Source organism: Asterias amurensis, chromosome 6 (assembly GCF_032118995.1).
Source record: "Asterias amurensis chromosome 6, ASM3211899v1".
NCBI classification, from domain to species: domain Eukaryota; kingdom Metazoa; phylum Echinodermata; class Asteroidea; order Forcipulatida; family Asteriidae; genus Asterias; species Asterias amurensis.
The window spans coordinates 10415077-10436185 of NC_092653.1; the positions used below are offsets into that span (position 1 = coordinate 10415077).

Sequence of the window (21109 nt, forward strand, 5' to 3'; positions counted from 1 at the left end):
CATCCCTTGAAATATTTCTGTCTGACATATGTGATGAGAAATAAATAACCTACATGTACTTGTAACTTCGCGTTTGGAGTTTATCGCTCAGTTAACGTTTTAATTAATGTTTATTTTGGCATCGATGCAATGCGAAATTTAGAATTGGTTTTTCACTAATCTCTCGTGACCCAGATTACCGATCGATCTCAAACTTTAACAGGTTTGTCAGTTTATGTATATGGTGGATTACATAAAGTGCAGACACTGCCAGCAACTGTTTTGTTAGCAAAAACCAATTCTGCAATAATCCTTTTACAGGATTGCTTTAAAAAAAAAAGTCAAACAATTCAGAATTTTGATTAGGCTTGTCGCCCCCCTTTTTTTTGTGTGTATTGTAGACAGGTACAATGTACCACAGGTTGCCCTTGCTTGTGTATGGGTACAACCCATACAAGTATTTCCAACAATATTTAACATAATGCTTTGGTTTCTGTCCCATTGTTTATGTACATTTATGATTTTTTTTTCAATTTTTTTTTATTCTGATTAGTTTTGTTAAAATTTCATCCTGTACTTTTTTTTGTGTTTTGTTGACAGAGTTCCAATGATCAGATCAAGATGAATGAATATTTGAGTCAAATCAGTGAAATGACTCTTGCCAAGCACGAACAAGAAGAGAAGGTAGGTCCTGATCAGTGTTGTAGCCACGGTGGGCAGACAATGTTCACCCAGCACTCTGAGCACAGATTTGCCCTAGAATAAATCAAAATATTGTCCACTGTTTAGGTTTAGGTTTAGGTTTATTGTTTCCACAGTAACGTTGTAGAACAGGCAATAATATATACATGTACCAAATAATACAGTTGAGCCAGGAGGAAATAAATACACTTTTATGATACTGCAGGGAGCTCACTAAGAAGCAAGGCATTGATCTGAGACACAGCTAATGATAAGAACTATCAAATGTCGCCGAGAAAGAACACAGTCAAATTGCTACTCAACCTATTGCATGGGCCAATAACTAGAAGAGTTAGGAAACCTGGCATCATGCCTGAAGCTTACACTTCAGCGATAAAGGCCCAATAATTAAACACAAATAATTTTGTTGATCCGGCCGCCCTTGGTGGACCTCAAAGTTGGTTTTATTTTCTATGGCTGAAAGTGGTTTAGCTTCATCAACCCTGGTCCTGATACACCAATCCATTTAAGATCAGTTGTATGAATCTTGGCCATGGTTTTTCTACCATTACTGGCCGGAAGCTTTTCACCAATCACTCAACCAAACAGGACATGGTGAAATTCATGTCCTGAATGATATTTGCCAACATGTTTTGACAATATAAAAATCTATCACTTTAAATAGAGAATATTCAAAAACAAAAACCACGTATTTTTGTTTCTTTTGTTGGTTTTCTACACATTGTATTGAAAAAAAAAAAATGGAATGAAAAATCATCAAAACTTGCTACTTCTGGTTGTTGAAGTCACAAATAACAAGTTCATTGTGAAATAAAATAGCTTTAAAAAAAGTATTACCTCATTCGTTTTTCAAAGAGAAAGGTTCGGTTGCACTTTGCAGATCATTAATGTACAAGACGAAAATAAATCAATATCAATACAATCAATGCGTCGCCATCGCTCAGCGTTTTCATCTCCCTGGTGTCCAGTCCGCATTTATTGCTGTCGCTGTATCAAGGGACAGCTCTGATGTAGAGTACAGGGAAGACACCAGTCATCCTGTTGATTGTTGACCCAGGGCTTGAGAGTCGATCTCAGTAGTGAATCGGCACGCTTTACTACCCGTTTTCTTGTGTCAATAGACGGTGCATTGTATAAAGTGCGAGCGTGAGTTCACATGATCTTGATATAGCCACGGCAAATATGCCAAGCCCTGTTCATACAGAGCAGGAATGTGTTGGATGTAAGTGGGCAAGGGGATCTGGGCCCAATTTCATAAAGCTGTTAATTAGAAAATACTGCTTGACAAGTTTCTTTGCTAAGTAAATAGTGAGTGGAGCACCAGTCACCCAAAACCAAATTAATGTAATTTTGGCCGGTAACCTGTTTCTGCTAAGCAATACTCGTATGTGCTTAGCAATCTTTTTGCTTACGAAGCTTTATGAAAGAGACGAAGGAAACTCTTAGCTGGTACATTTGGCCCTGGATATATTCAGGTTTAAACTCTGACTTAAAAAAAAAAAAAAAGCTGCAGGCATGAATGCACAAAAAATGATAAAATTTTTAAGAGTTAAAGGGACACGTTTCCTTGTATCGGACGAGTTGGTCAAAACAAAAGCGTTTGTAACCGTTTTTTATAAAATGCATATGGTTGGAAAGATGTTTTAAAAGTAGAATACAATGATCCACACAAGTTTGCCTCGAAATTGCGTGGTTTTCCTTCTACTGTGCGAACTAACATGGTCGGCCATTTATGGGAGTCAAGATTTTGACCCCCATAAATGGCCGACGTGTTAGTCGACGAGGTAAAAGGAAAACCACGCAATTTCGAGGCATGTTTGTGTGGATCATTGTATTCTACTTTTACAACATCTTTCTACCATATGCATTTTATAAAAAACGGTTACAAACGTTTTTCAAAGACCAACTCGACCGATCCAAGGCAACGTGTTCCTTTAAGAGTTGTCAAATGTTCACAGATTGGCACATGACTTATGTGGAGTAAAGATAGTCATTGTGGAAAACTTACCTTGAAAATATTCTCTTGAAATATAAGAATTCAACTCAGTTTTGAGTTTTGGCTAGAAGAGCCTTATTTCGCGTTGATTGAGCGTCACCCACGTTTCACGATTAAACTTTAATTCAATTGAAGTCTCTGATGATCACCGCAACTGCCAAGGCTTCAATTTATGGAATTGATCCGGAAAGAAATTGTCTGGCAATTTCCAAGATAAAAAGTGCCAAAGGAGATGTCTCTAAAATTCCAGTTGATAAACATTGTCTAATTCTACTTAAAGGGTTTGGGTACTTTATGTATGACACAAAACATGAACCTCCACAGACTCACATTAAACTTACACGGTTTAAAGATAATGATGGTAGAAAGCTTCCCTTAAAGTATTGGTGGTTAGTAAGCTTCCCCTTGTTTTAATATTACTTGGTGAGGTGCTGTAGGTTTTGAGAAATGAGTAAAATAATTGCACACCAATAATTTGTGTTTCGGTTAGACAAACAATTTTTAAGCCAATACAGATAATTTAAGCGACTCGCCTGAAAACCTGGCTTGTGATTTTACCTTTTTTTCCTTCTCAAAAACTTGATTTGACTTATGAAGCTGAAACAATATCACATAAATCTTCATTTACAGTGAGTAGGGATTCACGTCATGGCCAAACTTGATCTACAAAAGGTATCAAAACCCTTTAATAACACAATGTTTGAAGAATTGCTGGGGTTAATTGAAGTGAGTTTGTCTGCAGGGAAAACAACTTGGTGTTAATGATTTGGCAGGTTAATCTGATTGTGTCTATTGTAACATCATGCTTCATACCTTCAGGGTAGACATGATGGAATTTGATTATTCTGCAATGACGATCCAATGATACGTGTCTTGATAAAAAGGAAATATTATTAGTCCCTGAGTGTAAGATGTTACTGATGAAGATTGCGTTCCTTAGGGCATTCTCTCAATGTGATGAATGAAATGAAGTCAAGCTGTGACTTGTTTTTTTAAAGCTTTTTTTATTAATATTTTTTATACTTCTGACACCTTTTTTAGATCAAGTTTTTCGATCATGACATGAATCCCTACTCATTGTCCGAGAAGATGTATGTAACAGAACTTACATGTAGAGGTTTCAGCTTCATTAGTTGTCATGTTTTTTTGAGAAAAATCATGTTTTTAGGAGATCGCTAAAATCTGTTGTACATGTATATGCTGTAATAATTTTCATGAAACTGTTTTACTCTTTTCGCAAAAACTACATCATCGTTCTCATAAAGTTATATTTTAAGGGAAACTTTCTACCATCTTTATCTTTAAACCGTGTAAGTTTAATGTAAATCTCAAGAATGATTGTGTCTTTGTGCATTGTAAAGACTGATTATTGCCGACCAGGAATTAAGCTATGTTGTTAAACTGTGGATTTAGGTCCTGGGAACAATTTCAACGAGCTGCTTAAGCAAAAAAATTTGCGTAAGCAGAAACATCCTTGCTTAGTAAAATCAGAGTACCGGCCAAGACTCAACTCAATTGTTATGCTAAGTAAACAACAGCTAAATTCCAGTCACAAGCAATTTTTGTTCTTAAGCAATTTGGTCGGCCGCTCAACTTGTGTCCTTGAGCAAGACACTTAACCATACTGGAGTGCGTTTTGGCGACCCCAACCAGAAACATTGGTCATCGTTTGAGCATGTTCGCGTGTTCAATTAAGGCGCGGTGACGTTGCTGTTCAGACATACCGGTAACCGACTTATTGACTCGATTGGGCTTTGGTTGGGGTCGCCAAAACACACTCTTGGTTTGGTTCGTTTATTGGGACACCAAGATGTTGGTTCTGTGTGTTAAAATGACCTGGTAACCCGTATCTGACTACTGCAGGATTTCCCCATAGAACACACAAATGCTGTTAGCCAAAACCTGTAGATGAACAAGAAGTTAGTCATTCTTTGTACTCTCATTACTAGTGATATGATGGGAAACATGGCAAAGTACATATCAAATCAAAGAAGATTGTGCGCTCTTTCAAAAAATGTACAGTTTATTTGCGTACGCTATTTGCTAGGCAATAAATAACAAATGTTTCATGGCAGTAACTGTCTGGTTTTAGGTTCTTTGACTAGTGAGGTAGATATGGGTTAAGAGATTAGCGTTCCCCCAATGTTTCTAGCATGGATGCCTTCAAGTTCTTAAATGAAATTCTGTTCCATATTTTTTCATTAATTTTGACTAGAACAGGGTAGGTAAAAATCACTTTGCAAAATCGGACATTTCTAGGTGTATTGTGACAGTTGTGTAGAAATGCAATGATTTTGACACATCAGCTTTTGATGTTTTTTCTGCAGATTTCTGAGCTTCAACACAAGCTGGAGTTCACTCTCACAACGATGATCGACAAATCTCAGATGATGAGATTAGAAGGCAAGACACGTGACTTGGAGTTGAGGCTAGCCCTGGAACAAACAACAAGGCAGAAGTTTGAGGTACGCGTGTAATGTAGACGTTTACTCAATTCCCAAAGCCTATCACATCAGCCATGTGTCAGCCACATGTATTTACATGTGTTATTGATTTTTATCATGTTTATAACAGAGTTTGAAATTTTTTTTTCTTTAAAGACACTGGACACCTTTGGTAATTGTCAAAGACCAGTCTTCTCACTTGGTGTATCTCAACATATGCACAAAATAACAAACCTGTGAAAATTAAGTTCGATAGCCTAAACCATTCAGTCATGACACCCGGTGCATAATAATAATAATAAAAATGACCAGTTTACATATAGTGCTTTTCACACCTGGAGGGCTTCTCAAAGCGCTTCCAACATTATAACCCCTGGTCACTGGGCCTTAAATCATCACAAGAACCATCTCTGCCCTCACAGGTACACATTTAACCCTGGGTGGAGAGAAGCAATTATAGTTAAGTGTCTTGCTCATGGACACAAGTGTCACTACCGGGATTCGAAACCACACTCCGCTGCACAGAAGCACCAGAGCTTGAGTTCGGTGCTCTTTATTTGCTCGGCCACAACACCCTAGCGTGCAATGCTCTCAATGTCACCATCCAACAGTGTTGTCAATCCTCACATTGTATAGACAGAAGTTTCAGGACAGACAGTGTACAAATTATGGTGTGAGGGTTGGACAGTTGATATTAGCTCCCCTCGGTACTAGAAGATGACAAACTAGTTCCAGAGGCAAAGCCAGGGGAACTAGTTTGTCAATTGTCAGCTTAAAGAAGAGCTATGATACAAATGAAGCATGGTTTGAAGATGGACAGTCAATTTTAGTTCCCCAAGGTATTGGAAGTTGACAGACTACGTGTTGTTCCGATCCCTAGGTGAAGCTGAGGGAATTAGTTTGTCGACTTTTTACAACATTGATGAAGGGAGCTAATATCGTCTGTCCACCCGATATAAAACCATGTTTCACTTGTTTTTTTCTATACCTCATAATTCTTTAGTTCAGCAGCATTGTGTTTAAAGGCACTGGACACCTTTGGTACTTGTCAAAGACCAGTAATCCCACTTTGTGTAAAAAAAAAAAAATGACAAACTTTGAAAATTTTGATTCAACTGGTCATTGTCAGGTCTAAAGTCCTTACATATTTTAGTGAGAAATTACCTCTTTCTCAAAATTATGTTACTTCAGAGGGAGCTGTTTTTATTACAGTGTTACATGTATTTACTATCAACAGCTCTACATTGCTCCAATAGTGTCCAGTGCTTTTAACGTTCACATTCGCACAAGACTTTCTATTGAATTATTATCTCCACATGACACACCTATTCTTCACTTCTGTCCATCCTTCCTCCAACCTCCCTTTACATTTACACAGAATCAAGTGGAGAAGCTAAAGGAGACCATAGATAAACTAAACTTGGAGCATGATAGCAAAGGTATACGAGACACAAAGATGCAGGACAATGTTCGCAGGCTACAGAGGGAGTTACGGGAATTAAGGGAAGAGCAAACGGATCTGCAACGCAAGGAGACTGACACCACCAAGAAGAAGTTTGAATTGGTAAGTCCTGAAATGTTCTTGTTCTTCAACAATTTTTTACTTTACGGAGGTACTTTTTAGCGAAATGTATGTACTTCAGGTTTGTGTCATCAACGGTAGGGTCAAGATTTGGACCACAGATTTCTACCAAAGAATTTGCATTAATAGTCCCTGCGCTCTGGCCCTGAAAAGCTGTTTTTATCCTCTTTGGAATGGGCGCTGCTATTTGCACAGATACTTCTCGATCATTCACCACTGAGTACCAAAGTTTCTTACTTTAAGGAGGGACTTCTTTTGTGTAAAATACATGTACTTCAGGTTTTTGTTATCTTCAAATATGTGACGGTCGGTTCCAGATTTGAACTACGGATTAATACCAGAGAAGTTGCTTCAACAACCTGGCGCTCTCTGGTCCCTGTAAAGCTGTTAGTTTCCTCTTCTGAACGGGCATTGCTATTTGCTTGAGATTTTTCTCAGTCATTCTCCACCAAGTGCGAAACTTTCTTCCTTCATGGAGGTACTTTTTCAGTCAAATACATGTACTTCAGGTTTGTGCCGTCTACAAATATGTGACGGTCGGGTCCAGATTTGGATTTCCGTCCAAAAACGTGCTACAAGAGTGCGGTGCTGTGGCCATGGAACATGCGCTGCTATTTGCTCAGAATCTTCTCAGTGATTCTGCAATGACTACTAAACGTTGCAAGTGCCTGTTGGCAGTGTGGTGGGTACAGGTTTCACGATTTGTTCAATAATCCGAGCATGACTCAGTATTTGTTTAGAGTTTACCTGCCGATTTTGTACTTTTACAAGAGCACGTACAGGTGGACACGAGAAGTTGCCATTCCCCCTTTAAACATATTTGAACTTGTGGCAGTTCAAATACTGTTGCATTCTAAACTATTTTGTGACGCAGACTATGCTAGTCCTTATTCTCTTCTGTACTTGTGAGAGTAGTGCTTTGTACGGGACCAGAATTTGTATTTGGTCTGTGGCATGAGGCCGTAATCATCAAGCTGTTACGCATCTTGATTGTACAACTCTGAAAGTTAGCCAAAGGAACAACAGTCAAAGCATTTGCACACCTGTCGCACAAACAAATTTGTTAATATCACCAAAACCAAAGCAAAACAAAATCAATCAGAAAATATACACAACATGTAGGTAATAAAACAACACTTCCTCCAATTTGATTCAAACACCACCAAAAAAAAAAAACAACAACAAAAAAACAATTGAGTATACAATTCGCCTTTTAGTTTGCCTCTTAGTGCCAAGAGATTGTGTGAAGTGGTTGCCTCCTGGGTTACTTTTTTACAAGATTCAGGATGCACTGTAATTATTCTGACCAAGGTGGGAGCACTTAGTGCAGCAACACCTCTCACTTTGATTGGTATTCAGGCCTCATCTTCAACACTAGCCTAGCCTACATTGACACTGTCGAGTAAGAACTCCTGCAGGACCCAATTTCATGGCTCCGCACACTGTATGTGAGAAATTGACGCTTACGTTTTACAGCTTTGTCTTATATCATCGTTCATGAACCAAATTCACATCTCAAGAGCTTCCTTAAGCTAACTCACATAGCATTGTTACACTGTCCCCGACCTGTACATGCCACCTTTTCAGACTGACCTACTATTTTTAATTCAATGAAGAAAACTAGGTTATCAATTAGTCCATTCTTATCCCCATTAATCTTTCTTGTTGTCTTCTTTCCTTAAAATCAGAAACCGACCTATTTTCCCAATAATGGCTCAACCGGACAACAAAACAGACTTGTGTATTGTGATAAGAATGTGACATAATTCCTGAGGGCCAGGGTCAAGTAAGAGTGATGTGTTAATTTAGATCAGGGGTAGACTGTCTCCTTGGGATAGGTGTGGGGGTAGATTTGATTCAAGTCCCTTTCTCGTGTGAAGTCCCTAACACGCATGTAATGCACCCTCTGTATAGATATGTAATACCATTGCGCCCTAACAGACAAAATGTAGCTATTGCAGAACAGGTTTGGGAATGCAGAGCGAAAAAACAATAGGTTTGTTTACGACGAGGCAAGGGGCTTGCACGGGATTGGGACTTGCATCAAGTCTAGTGTGGGGATCTGGAAAACCTCGCCACCTTTGGACCATTTCAGTGCCACTTTAAAATGAAATTATGGGACCTGAAGGACGTCCTTAAAAATATCCCAGGGCCATATTTTTTCATCATCATGACCCTGATCGGATTGTACCTTAATGGTGCTGTAGCCATTTGTCTGGATCCCTGTATTCAGTAATTGTGAATACAGGACACTTGCTTAGCAAACAAATGACCCTGACGTTTTACTTCAAGCACCATTTTGGGGTGAAATTTTGTTTTGAGTTGGGGGAAATTAAAAAATGATGGAACCATGGTGAAGGCCTTTCTGATTTTGATTTGGTTTTAGGGAACATAATGTAAGGTGAAGGAACAAGGATTAAACACAGAGACATTTATGGTTAATTGATGTGTAAACTTGGGCATGAATACATGTACGTTTTTATTACTCCTCAAAGTTAAGTTCTGTCATGGGTTCAGAGTAGTTTTGTGTACTTCCATGGTTGTATTTGACAATAGCTTAAAGATTGAGGTCTCATAAAAGTAAGCTTGTGTAGTGGAGACTCTCCGTAAACATTTATTTATGTACAAAAAGTTTGTTAAACCCCCTTCCTCAGTTCCGTTTTCAGTAGGCCTACATATTCAGCTATATTCTATTTCAGCTACACATGTCCCACATTTATAGATAATACGTGTACTGCCCTCAAGTGGTAGGGTATTGCCAATAACCCAAACTCCTCTTTAGGTTCACTGACGTTTCCTTGTATTTTGCTTCTTCCGTTTTCTTTTGTGTTTGAGTGACAGGAAAAGTTTATTTGAATATTTTTTTAAATGAATAATTCTGATGCATTCTTCTCATCACACTCACTCTTCCAAGCAAGGGAAGGGTGATTGCCACCTCAATTTTCTTATGGCTCATCGCGCTCATTGAAAGAGCAAAATAATTTCGACAAAAATACAAACCCCACAGTGGTCAGGTTTTGCTGAAAACAACAAAAACCGGACGTTTTTTGCATAGCCCTGGACACAATTGCATATGCAAAAGTGTCGGGAGCGGACAGTGGACAGTATTTCATGGCGGACACAATTGCATCTGACACCGTACCTGGTGAATGATTTGACATTTTATTATTAGAGGCAAGCATTGTGGACTGTACACAAAGACAAGAGGTTTATAAACTATAGCTCAATTATGCCTTATTTTATCGGCTAACCCAAGTCTGTTGCCAGGGGCCACAGGTGTCTACCGAGACTGAATGCAAAAGAAGATGTTATAAAACGTCAACTGATTGTCTTTACACTGCGCTACATGTTTGACATACATGTACTTCCGTTGCAAAGGGGGAAACAAAATCATCCAAAAAACAATTTGTCGTTCAATTTTGCGGAAGTAGTAGCCTGCAGTCCTCCTTTCTCTCTGTGTAAAACGGCATGTTTTGTCTGTATCTCGTCAGACTCTACGACCCGGAGGTGCCCTTTTCCAGGATTACTTGCTCTTCCATCAAAATGATGAGATTTTAATATTCCCCAGGGTCGTCTCGTTGGAATGTTTTTTTTCTCTCTGTAAATTGATAGTGGGAGAATCTGTTCACTTCATCATCGTTACGATGGGACATTGTAAAGCTTTCATTTTGTATCATTCATTAAAGGGTTTGGATACTTTTTTTTGGACGGTACAAAACTCAAACCTACACATCTACATTAAACTTACACGGTTTGAAAGTAATGATGTTATAAAGCTTTCCTTAAAATAATACCTGCTGCGGTGCTGTAGTTTTTGAGAAAAATTTGTGAACAAAATCACCAAAATCATTTTTCGCCTCATTGAGATGAAAATTAGTTTAGCATGTACAACGGATATACGCGACTCGCCTATAAGTACATTGCTCGCTGGTTCTTACTTATTTTCTCAACAACTTGACCACTAACGATGAGGCTTGAACCTCTACAGGTAATTGGTATTACATACATCTTCATTAACAGTTAGTAGGGATTCATGGCATGGCCAAAAACTTGATCTACAAAAGGTTTCAAAACCAAATGAATCTGAAACTTCTACGTTAAAGTTATATTACATGCATCTTTATTCACACTCCTCACAGTGAGTGGGAATTCATGTCATGGCCAAAAAAGAATGGATCTTCAAAAGGTATCGACACCCTTTAACAACATATTCTTACACTGTATGCAGGCCATAGAGATAGGACAGGCATAGCTATACCTTCCTCCATGATATAACCCAACAGCACTTTCAATAAGAGTGATTTCAAGATATTGTTCCGTCTACCCCTCTTCCTCCCTTTACCTTTTGCAATCTTCCCCAATCTTCCTCGGTTCAATTTCCCAGACAGTTTAATTCTGCGTAATGCGATGTAATCAGGAGAGAGGGAAGTACGCGCTAAATCTGAATCCATCTAAACGCAACCCGATCCGTCAGCAATCGGATCATTTCATGAGTAAATGTCCCATCACTCAGGCTATCCAACTGTATGAGTGCAACCTGTTTTAAAGTGTCAGAGCATTGATTGAAGGCATGCTCCCTGCAAGCTCCAACCCAGTATCCCTACATGCCCTAATACATGTTTTCTCCCCAGTTGTGCTGCATCTTTTCAGCCCACTTTAAGTTAGATATACAGATTTCCATTGAAATTCCTATGGATCATATAATGCTCTTGTGGATATCCCAAGAAATTTTGTAACCCGTAATACACTTGTTGTATAATTTTGGGCGTCGTGCATGGTATCGCATTTGTAGATACTCATTATGCATTTGTATATTATCACTTATAGGCTTGTGTAATGTGTACGGTAGATATCACCTTATGCAGTTGTAGACACCCCCTCATGGTCCCACCATGTTTTATTTCAGAAAAGACTTAAGACTAAAAAAAAACATACCAATTGATTGCAGGTATTCCCCTTGATGATGAACATTAGAATCAAAATCACTGTAAGCAGTGACTAGTGATTAAATGTATTCTATTTGCATTCCAGTAGGTTAATTTTTCTGACTGTCGCATAAGGAATGATTGAACGTGCCCAATTTCTATTAGTGTTCAGCCTCACTTTAGTAACGGTATGAGTGGACGAAACACAAGATAGTCTACCCGTCAGTGAAGATGTAATTCTCGTTGAATTGAACCATGAATTCATCAGAATGAATGAATCTGTAAACAATCTAGAGATAACTAAACAAGGTCCCTCGTGACATGCAGTCATCATTATTATTATTCAAAGGATTGGGACTGTAGATAAGAACCATGCCTGCTCCGTATCACGATTAAAGGTTCTGGACACGTTTGGTAATTGCAGAAGGTTAGTATTTTCCACATGGTGTATCCCAACATACATGTATGCATAAAATAACAAACCTGTGAAAATTCGGGCCCATTTGGTCATCGAAGTTGTAGGAGAATACTGAAGGAAAAAACACCCCAACAAAGTTGTGCTTTAGATGCATAATAAAAGGCTTCAACTGAAACTGGTTATTAGTGAGAAATTACCTCTTTCTCGAAAACTACACTACTTCAGAGGAAGCCTTTTCTCACAATGTTTTATACTATCAACAGCTCTCTGAAGCTCGTTACTATTAATGAAGTTTTTATTATGCCGACAACTATTTTAAAGCCATTATACACTTTCGGTAAACAGTATTGTTTAAGTCCCACACTTTGTGTATCACAACTTATATAAAAAGCAACAAACCTGTGACATTTTAGGCTCAATCGGTCATCGGAGTCGGGAGAAAATAACGTAAAAACCCACTCTTGTTTCCGCGCGTTTCGCCGTGTCATGAAATGTGTTTAAAACAAATCCGTAATTCCTCGAGAATTGATATTGTTTTAAACTTTTCTCAAAAAGTAAAGCATTTCATGGACTAATATTTCAAGAGAAGTCTTTCACCATTACCTTCTGTAAACCCTGTAAATTATTTGTAAATCTGTGAATTTTTTTTGTTCCTGTACCCAAAGTGTACAATGGCTGTAAGTAATTACCAATAGTGTCCAGTGCCTTTAATCACGAGGTTATAAACACATACATGTACACACACCTTCAAGTGTGGGACAGTGAGGTACACATGATGATCAGTGAGGTCGAAATAAATGGAGCGGGAAAATCTACTCTGAACCCTTGCACGACGGAAATGGAATAATCGGCAAACCTAATAAAAATTGATGAATCAATAAGTAACACCATAGAGCAAGGGTAACATAGACATCTTGTCGTATATTAATATTTTTTGGTTTGCCGTTCTTCATTTTGTGTCGGGGAAGGTACCTTAAAAATTGATGAATCAATAAGTAACACCATAGAGCAAGGGTAACATAGACATCTTGTCGTATATTAATATTTATTTGGTTTGCCGTTCTTCATTTTGTGTCCAGGGAAGGTACCTTTGGTAATCGCTCTTAAGGGAACACGTTGCCTTGGATCGGTCGAGTTGGTCTTTGAAAAGCGTTTGCATTCATTTGTTATAAAATGCATTGATTAGAAAGATATTACAAATATATTATAAAAGTAGAATACAATTATCCACACAAGCATCACTCGAATTTGCGTGGTTTTCCTTTTACCTCGTCGACACGTATGGTCGGTCATTTATGGGAGTCAGATTTTTGACTCCCATAAATGGCCGACCGTGTTAGTTCGCAAAGTAAAAAGACAACCACGCATTTTCGAGGCAAATGTGTGTGGATCATTGTGTTCTACTTTCAAAACATCTTTCTAACCATATGCATTTTATAACAAACGCTTTTCAAAGACCAACTCGACCGATCCAAGGCAACATGTTCCTTTAAATTTTGTTGAGAAGCCGTCGCAGCTTTCAATAGTACAAAGCATGTTGAGCAACATTTCACTTTTAGAAGTAATGTGGTAAAGGTGTTTTATGCCACACAATTTGAATATGTGAACTGAAAATTGCTTATTCATATATAGAGATTCTTCTTCTTGTGTGGACAATCATATTCATTCCGGATTTCTGGCGAATTCTCAAAAAAAAAAAAAAAAAACGCGACCATCTTTTGAAATTAAATGTTTAACAGTTTTCATGGTTAGTTTTCATCGTTAATATCTACTTTATACAGGAATACATTTGTACAGGTTACAAATAACTTTGACGACCAATTGAGTTTAAATTTTCACAGGTTTGTTATTTTATGTATAATGTACCTTGTTGACATACACCAAAGTGAGACGACTGGTCTTTGACCAATAGTGTGCCTTTAAAAGAAGGACCTTTTCCATAAATTGATGGATGGTGGCGAGACATGTCCTTCCCTCTTTAGGGAGGCTCTAATGTCATACGTTTTCGGTTACATGAAAATGCATCCATCAATCAGCCCTGATGGATTTTTGAAGACAAATATATCACGGTGTACATGCAGGCATGTGTTCTTCGTTTTTGAAAGGGGCGAGGGTACCAGTGCATTATCTCCTTGATAATGGGCACTCTATGAGGAAATCGTAAATTTATATTGGAGCATTTCAAGGGCAATAATGCGGTGACCAGGGGACGGAGGCAATCGCCTTCATAGAGGAATCAGGGCCCAATTTCATAGCGCTGCTAAGCAGACAAATTTGCTTAGCATGAAATTTCTTCCATGATAAAAACAGGATTACCAACCAAATTTCTATTTGTTGTATGTTGCTTCTTACTGGCCTTCAGCTGGTGTATGGTTGGTTGTCCTGAAAATCACGTGAACATTTGGTTGGCATTCCTGTTTTTATCAAGGGAGAAATTTCATGCTAAGCAAATTTTTGTGCTTAGCAGCGCTATGAAATTGGGCCCTGGTCTGTCTGCGGCTATTGTGTTAGACGGAATTGTTTGCCTTGGCAGGGTTGGAAACTTCATTTTGAAGCAAGGCCACCTGCTTCCATCTCCTGAGAAAAAGCAATTATGTCATACTACAGGGGCACCAATCTAGGGGCTAAGGCCAGGGCCAATTGTGTGGATACCGTGCTAATAAGAGAATTTGAATGGTTCTCTTCCCACTGGTCAGCTGAGTGCTCTAGTATAGACGTCTGCTCTAGCACGGCGAGTGTCTTTGGCTCGAATCCCACCCGAGTATACCCATGCCGGTTTTTGGGGGTTTTCTTTCCCCAGTGATATGGAGGTTTATGCATAGCACCATTATAGAGTTGAAATGTGCTGGCTTTGGTTTACTTCCCAAAATCGCTTAAAAAAATTGACTTGGAGCAAACCCCTCTTCTCTTTAACGAAGTGTGTTTTGGTTACAGGTGACATATTGCTACTCGTCTCAAGTAGATATACGCATGCAGCTGTTAACGCAAACCAAAACTGACACCTTACAACATGCAATGCCTCAAATCCCACACACACACACTTCTCATCATAATCTGAAGACGAGTCAATAATGGCCAAGTGTCTTGCTTTAAAGGACACCGAGTCAACCGGGACTCAAACCCGAACTATGCTGATCGGAAACACCAGAGCTTAGCCCAGTGCGCGGGACCGCTCGGCCACGACACGTCAATTATGCAAAAAAAAAACAAAAAAAAAACAACAGAGTTAGATGATCTTGATGATCATCTAACTGTTTTTTTTTTTTTTTTTTTTTTTTTTTTTTATCGCATTTCAAAATATGAGAGTAAAAAAAGAAGCTGTTGCAAACTGTTTACCAGCCAAAAGGGCGTCACAAAAAGGGCAAACACCATACACATTAAACCACTGTTTATATTACAAGAGATTGCCTTTGGGAAGCTCGGCAAGCTTTGCAATCATAATACCCTTTTGTATACCATGGAGGAATTCGTCATCCATGGTTGTGCCTGATGTGTAATCTGTCTAAAGGCCGAGTCACACTGCAGCGATAACGAAAACGACAACGACGCACAGAGAACGCATTCTATTGGTTGAATTGCTTCACGCAGAATACGCACACGCTTATTCAACCAATAGAATGCGTTCTCTTTGCGTCGTGATTGTTGTCGTTTTCGTTATCGCTGGTGTGTGGTTCGGCCCTTAATGTGGATATTGCTTTGGTGTCATGTGGAATGTCGACACTCTGTATGTAGGACACAGACAAATCAATATTGTGTTAACATTATGTGATGTCAATGCGCTGAAATGAAGTGAATCATTCGAGTGATCATAGTCAGGTCCCATTAGTGCGTCAGACACATGTCTCTTGTATAATGGGGTATTTTAAAATTATGTTGGGGGAATAGACATAGGATCGGGTAAAGTAGTATAGTTCTTAAAGGTAAATTATAGGATGGACAATGGCAGACCTGGAGTTACCCAGAGGTTGCGGAGGCCATGGACTATGTTGTTCTAGGCCTGGGCCTTGATGCCCCTTTCATTACGTTTACCGTGTTTTTGTGATGATTTCTGTTGTGTTTGTTTGTATTATTCTGCCAATGTTGATTAATGTGGTATGCTGGAAATAACATAAGTTGATTCAGATTATATTATTATATCCCCATGGTAACTGTTGCTGATGCCCTAACAACAACATGTTTTGTTGCCCGGGTGTTTCTGGCAGTGATCGCTGTATGCGCCACAGCACAAATTTTCTGCATAAAAGTTTGGTACCATTAATTAAAAACAAACTACCTTGGTGAACGGAAAGTGTTTTGAACAAAAGGTGAAGCGTACAATATAGTAAGCATAAATAACGAGCGCTATAAAAACTATTCTGGTTATCACAGAGTTGTTTAAAGGAACACGTTGCCTTGGATCGGTCGAGTTGGTCTTTGAAAAGCGTTTGTAACCGTTTTTTATAAAATACATATAGGTAGAAAGATGTTGTAAAAGTAGAATACAATGATCCACACAAACATGCCTCGAAATTGCGTGGTTTTCCTTTTACCTCGTCGACTAACACGTCGGCCATTTATGGGGGTCAAAATTTTGACCCCCATAAATGGCCGACCATGTTAGTTCGCACAGTAGAAGGAAAACCACGCAATTTCGAGGCAAACTTGTGTGGATCATTGTATTCTACTTTTAAAACATCTTTCCAACCATATGCATTTTATAAAAAACGGTTACAAACGCTTTTGTTTTGACCAACTCGTCCGATCCAAGGCAACGTGTTCCTTTAAGACTGACACCATATATAATATTCCACCAAATCAGCCAGAACATATACCCCTGGCACGTAATACCTCTACTGAACATCAAAAAGGATATCAACCATCGTCTCCTGACGATGACTAGAGCAAGCTAGTCGAAACGTTGAGACCAATTCAGAACTGATTCCGCGGCAGTGAGTCAGGGGTCGAAATTGCCACTAGCCCGCTAGCCCGGGACTACCAGATTTACAGCCGGGCTACTCATTTTTCCAGTTTGATAGCCCGACGGGCTAGTGGAAAAATAATGCAAAAATCATCATCACAAACAATAAAGATAAAGAACTATGTTATTGGTGTATTGTAAAGTTTGAGCCGTGACGCGAGACATAATGTGTCTTTCGGGCTACCAAAATCTAATCAGGGCTACTAAAAATTATTGGTCACTAGCCCTGCTGACTACCATGGAAATACACTTAATTTCGACCCCTGTGAGTACAGTTAATTACGATCATATAAGCTAAAGTAGTAGTCCAGTCTATTTTCTATACCATCCGCCCTGGTAATAGTTAAAAAGCAGGACAGTTCTTTCCAGAACTGAGAAGTCGCCCGAACCTCCGATTATCTACTCCGCGGCAGTAGAATAAAGCAAGACAGTTCTCTAAGAACAACTCTACTTGTTATACCTCGGTAACAAACTGTGAAGTTTGATTGGTCGAGAACCAATCATGTGACGCGCAACAAAAACGCATGTTACATGGCTCGCGACGGGCCGGGTAACATGAAAAGTGATGTACACCGGTGTACATCACCTTGATCGTTCCCACCGTTGGTCGATTTCCAGTGCTGTGTACGAAACAACCGCGGGTTCGGGGGAATTGTTTCTCGTTCGTCTGCTTATTAAACAATGAATAGTCCGTCGTAATAATGTTTGAAGATGACAACAGAACTTCGAGAAGAGGAATAACAATTATACAAAGGTATAACAAAAAAATTGTTGCACGCTGTGACTGGGGTCCATGGGTGTTGTACACCCTCGAGGGAAAATAGCACCCTCGGCTTCGCCTCGGGTTCCATTTTCCCCCTCGAGTGTACAAAACGCCATGGAACCCGTCACAGCGTGCAACAATTGTATACTGGCAAGTAGATACACACATGGTGTTACCGCAAACCAAATATACATTGATATCAACCATGTAACCAACATCCATACTCCTACATTACTCAACCCAGTGATGTTTCCAATACTGTTGTGATGTTTTTCTTGTGTTTCTGTAGATAAAATTCTAGCAATGTTTATTATTAGATATCATAGTTATAAGGTATAGAGATGTGTTGAAAGAGTGTATTTGTCACATCAACCAGAAGGCACATAATTTATCCGCTGAACATCAAACAGAATCAATCATGTGCGAACATTCATGCTCCTGCATTACCCAACCCAGTGAGTTTTCCCATTCGGCTCCACATGAAGTGAACCGAGTTCAAATTGCAGTGCAGTAAAAGAAATTCCTCTTGGGAAAACAAATTGCCATCGCTGTCAAAGAAATATCTGATCTTTTCAATAAAGAGTCTCTCTGCGGATCAAAACAATTTGTTTCTGTCACCACGGGGTTTTGTTTTGAAACACGACAATTTTGGAAACTGCTTCGGCGTTAATGAAAACTCACTTTGAGTCGAGCACGTGTTCAAAGTGATTGGAGGTATACTCTCACAGACATTGAAATCATTCGCAGGGAAGGTTGGCTCTGATGAAATGTTCACAAAGTTCTAAAACAAACTTATGGACCTCCGGGACGAGAACGCACGAATGAAACTCTGTTGTTTTACACACTTACTCCTTCTGTGTTTAGGAGTCCTGTTCACTTGTTTGTTTATATTTCTAGTTTTTCTTGTTGTGTTTTCTTCTTGTTGTCTTTCAATTTTTTTTTCTATTTTGAAATTAATTTTAAACTGAAAAAAATAAAAAAAATAAAAAAATGTTTTGTCCATATAAATGCAGACATCAAATGCATCTCCTTTAAGTACAAAATGTACGTTGAAACACAGTTATTGAGTTATTTGTATACGCTTGTCCTAAACAAAAATGTTGACCACATTTGCGGGGAACTGTTAAATCATTTGAAGGGAAGGCTGGCTTTGTTGAATAATTCACAGAAGTAGATAAATATAAAGGCCCGTATATGTTTCATTTTTGAAAGGGCAAGGGCACCAAGACATTTTATCCTTGGTGCACCCTAGGCAGAAAATTGTAAATTGCTACATGGAGGCAATCGCTATATATTTCATAGCAATTAGTACTTAGCTTGTTATTTTGTTAAAGACCATGTTTGTTTGTTTTTTGTTTTTGTTTTTTTGTTTTTTTATGCTGCTGTATTTTTCTATCCCAAGGTAGGTCCTTGAAAAGAAGTATATTTAATATCTTGATATATTTCATGCTTTATTGTGAATGGAATATTGTTTGTGTAACCTTGATTAAATCCCAGTTGCCGTCCGGTGCGTGCTTTTGAATTGGGTTTATTCCAGCCTTCAATAAATGTCTTTATTATTTAATCTGTTATTCTATTTTTAGCGTCGTGTATTATTGTATTAACCAAATAGAGTCAGTCCTTAGAACTTTTTTGTTTGGTGATATAATTTTAAAAAACCTAAAATTTAATTTAACTAAAAAGAAACTTTAAGACCAAATAATAATCAACGGTGAACTTCGCCTTTAAAGGTACTGGACACCGTTGGTAATTGTCAAAGACCAGTCTTCTCACTGAGCACAAAATAACAAGCCTGTGAAAATTTGAACTCAATTTGTCGTCGTCGAAGTTGCGAGAGAATAATGGAAGAAGAAAAAAAAACCTCATCACACAAATTGTGTGCTTTCAGATGCTTGAGTTCGAGTCTCGAATTCAATTCAAATATTTTAGTGGGAAAAATACTTTTCTCAAAAACTACGTTACTTCAGAGGGAACAGTTTCTCACAATGTTGTATACTGTCAACAGCTTTCCAATGGTCGTTACAAAGTAAGTTTTTGTATGCTTACAATTATTTTGAGTAATTACCAATAGTGTCCAGTGTCTTTAAACGAGACACACTCTCACAGTTCTACCTGAGGAATTGATGAAGCTGTAATTGATGTTAGACTTTTGTAGGTCTGTCTCCCTGAAGGTAAATAAACAGACATTGATATTCCCTTTTCAATTTTCAAGATCCGCTGGGTAGGATTGATTTATGATCTATTAATGACGTCACCCCCTCTGGGATGGGTGGGAAGGGGAGGGGGTTGAGATGGAAAATGAGGGCTTTGTGTTGCTCACTGTTTCACCCCATCATCAAACATTTCAAACAAAAAACTCAATTCATCATGGGATGTGCAAAAGAGTTTATGTATCTATATTTACCCATACCCTTATTTTCTTGATAATTAATTACGATTCTGTGGCTGATCATTGAGACTGGCGGGGTTTGTTGGCATAGCGCTGAACGTCGGGTGTTGGCTTGTTTGCTCTTTACCAACCTCAAGGGACAAGACGCTGTAGTAGTCTTCACATGATCTTAAAGGCGCTGTATAAATAGTTGATATAGGGATTTTGCTTCCATTGAAATGTTGGGTCCCGCAATGCCTAATAATACATGTATTCAACCCAGGAGCTGTCTGTATTAGTCCTCTGTGTGGTTGGTTTGAGATGGAAAGTAATGTTATACTAGGTGTGTTTTTTTTTTGTGTGTATCCATTACTATATTACTTCAAGTTTTGTCAGCAATGACTTTCGGCCCCTGCTTTTTGCAGATACAATGTTATGCAGTACTTCACATGATCTGCGTAATATTTATCAGAACAGTTTGTGTGTATCTTGGTTATAAAGCATGGTTTTCAGATTGAAAACTTGTATAAAAAGAAAATGTCCACCGCACGAAATTGCACGAGATAATGTGGGATATCGTTGAGGAAGGATACATTGACCTGTGCCGGGGGGTGGGGGGAGGTAGTAGCTTGGATGGTGTATGATGTTTGTTCTACCATAGGCATGTTATGATAAAGGTAGCAATGATATCAAACTGAAACTGACTGGTATTGGTGATTGGCTTACAGCCCATGGCAGCTATTGGTGCTGTACATCTTAGATTACGTCAAAGGCTTAAAGGGTTCAGTTGTATAGTTCTTAAAGCAATATTCGCTTGTCGATCAATCGATATCAATCAATACATCCATGGAGGGCCAAATCCAGTCATTAACTACATGCTGATAATCCTACCATAGTATCAAATATGATTCAATATCGTATCGGATTCGAACCCCCTAACCCCTGAGATGTCCTAAACTGCCAGTCCACGCTGCT

General features: G+C 38.7%; 1 protein-coding gene across 6 annotated transcripts in view; it reads left to right on the forward strand.

Annotated features, from left to right (window-relative positions):
- LOC139938437 (unconventional myosin-XVIIIa-like) overlaps nt 1-21109 on the forward strand; it is a 149194-nt gene that overhangs the window by 75915 nt on the left and 52170 nt on the right. For all 6 annotated transcript variants that reach the window (XM_071933963.1, XM_071933967.1, XM_071933966.1 and 3 more), the window contains 3 exons: nt 580-663; nt 5005-5142; nt 6500-6685. In XM_071933963.1, coding sequence (XP_071790064.1) covers nt 580-663; nt 5005-5142; nt 6500-6685 — 408 coding nt within the window. The remainder of the gene's footprint in view (nt 1-579; nt 664-5004; nt 5143-6499; nt 6686-21109) is intronic.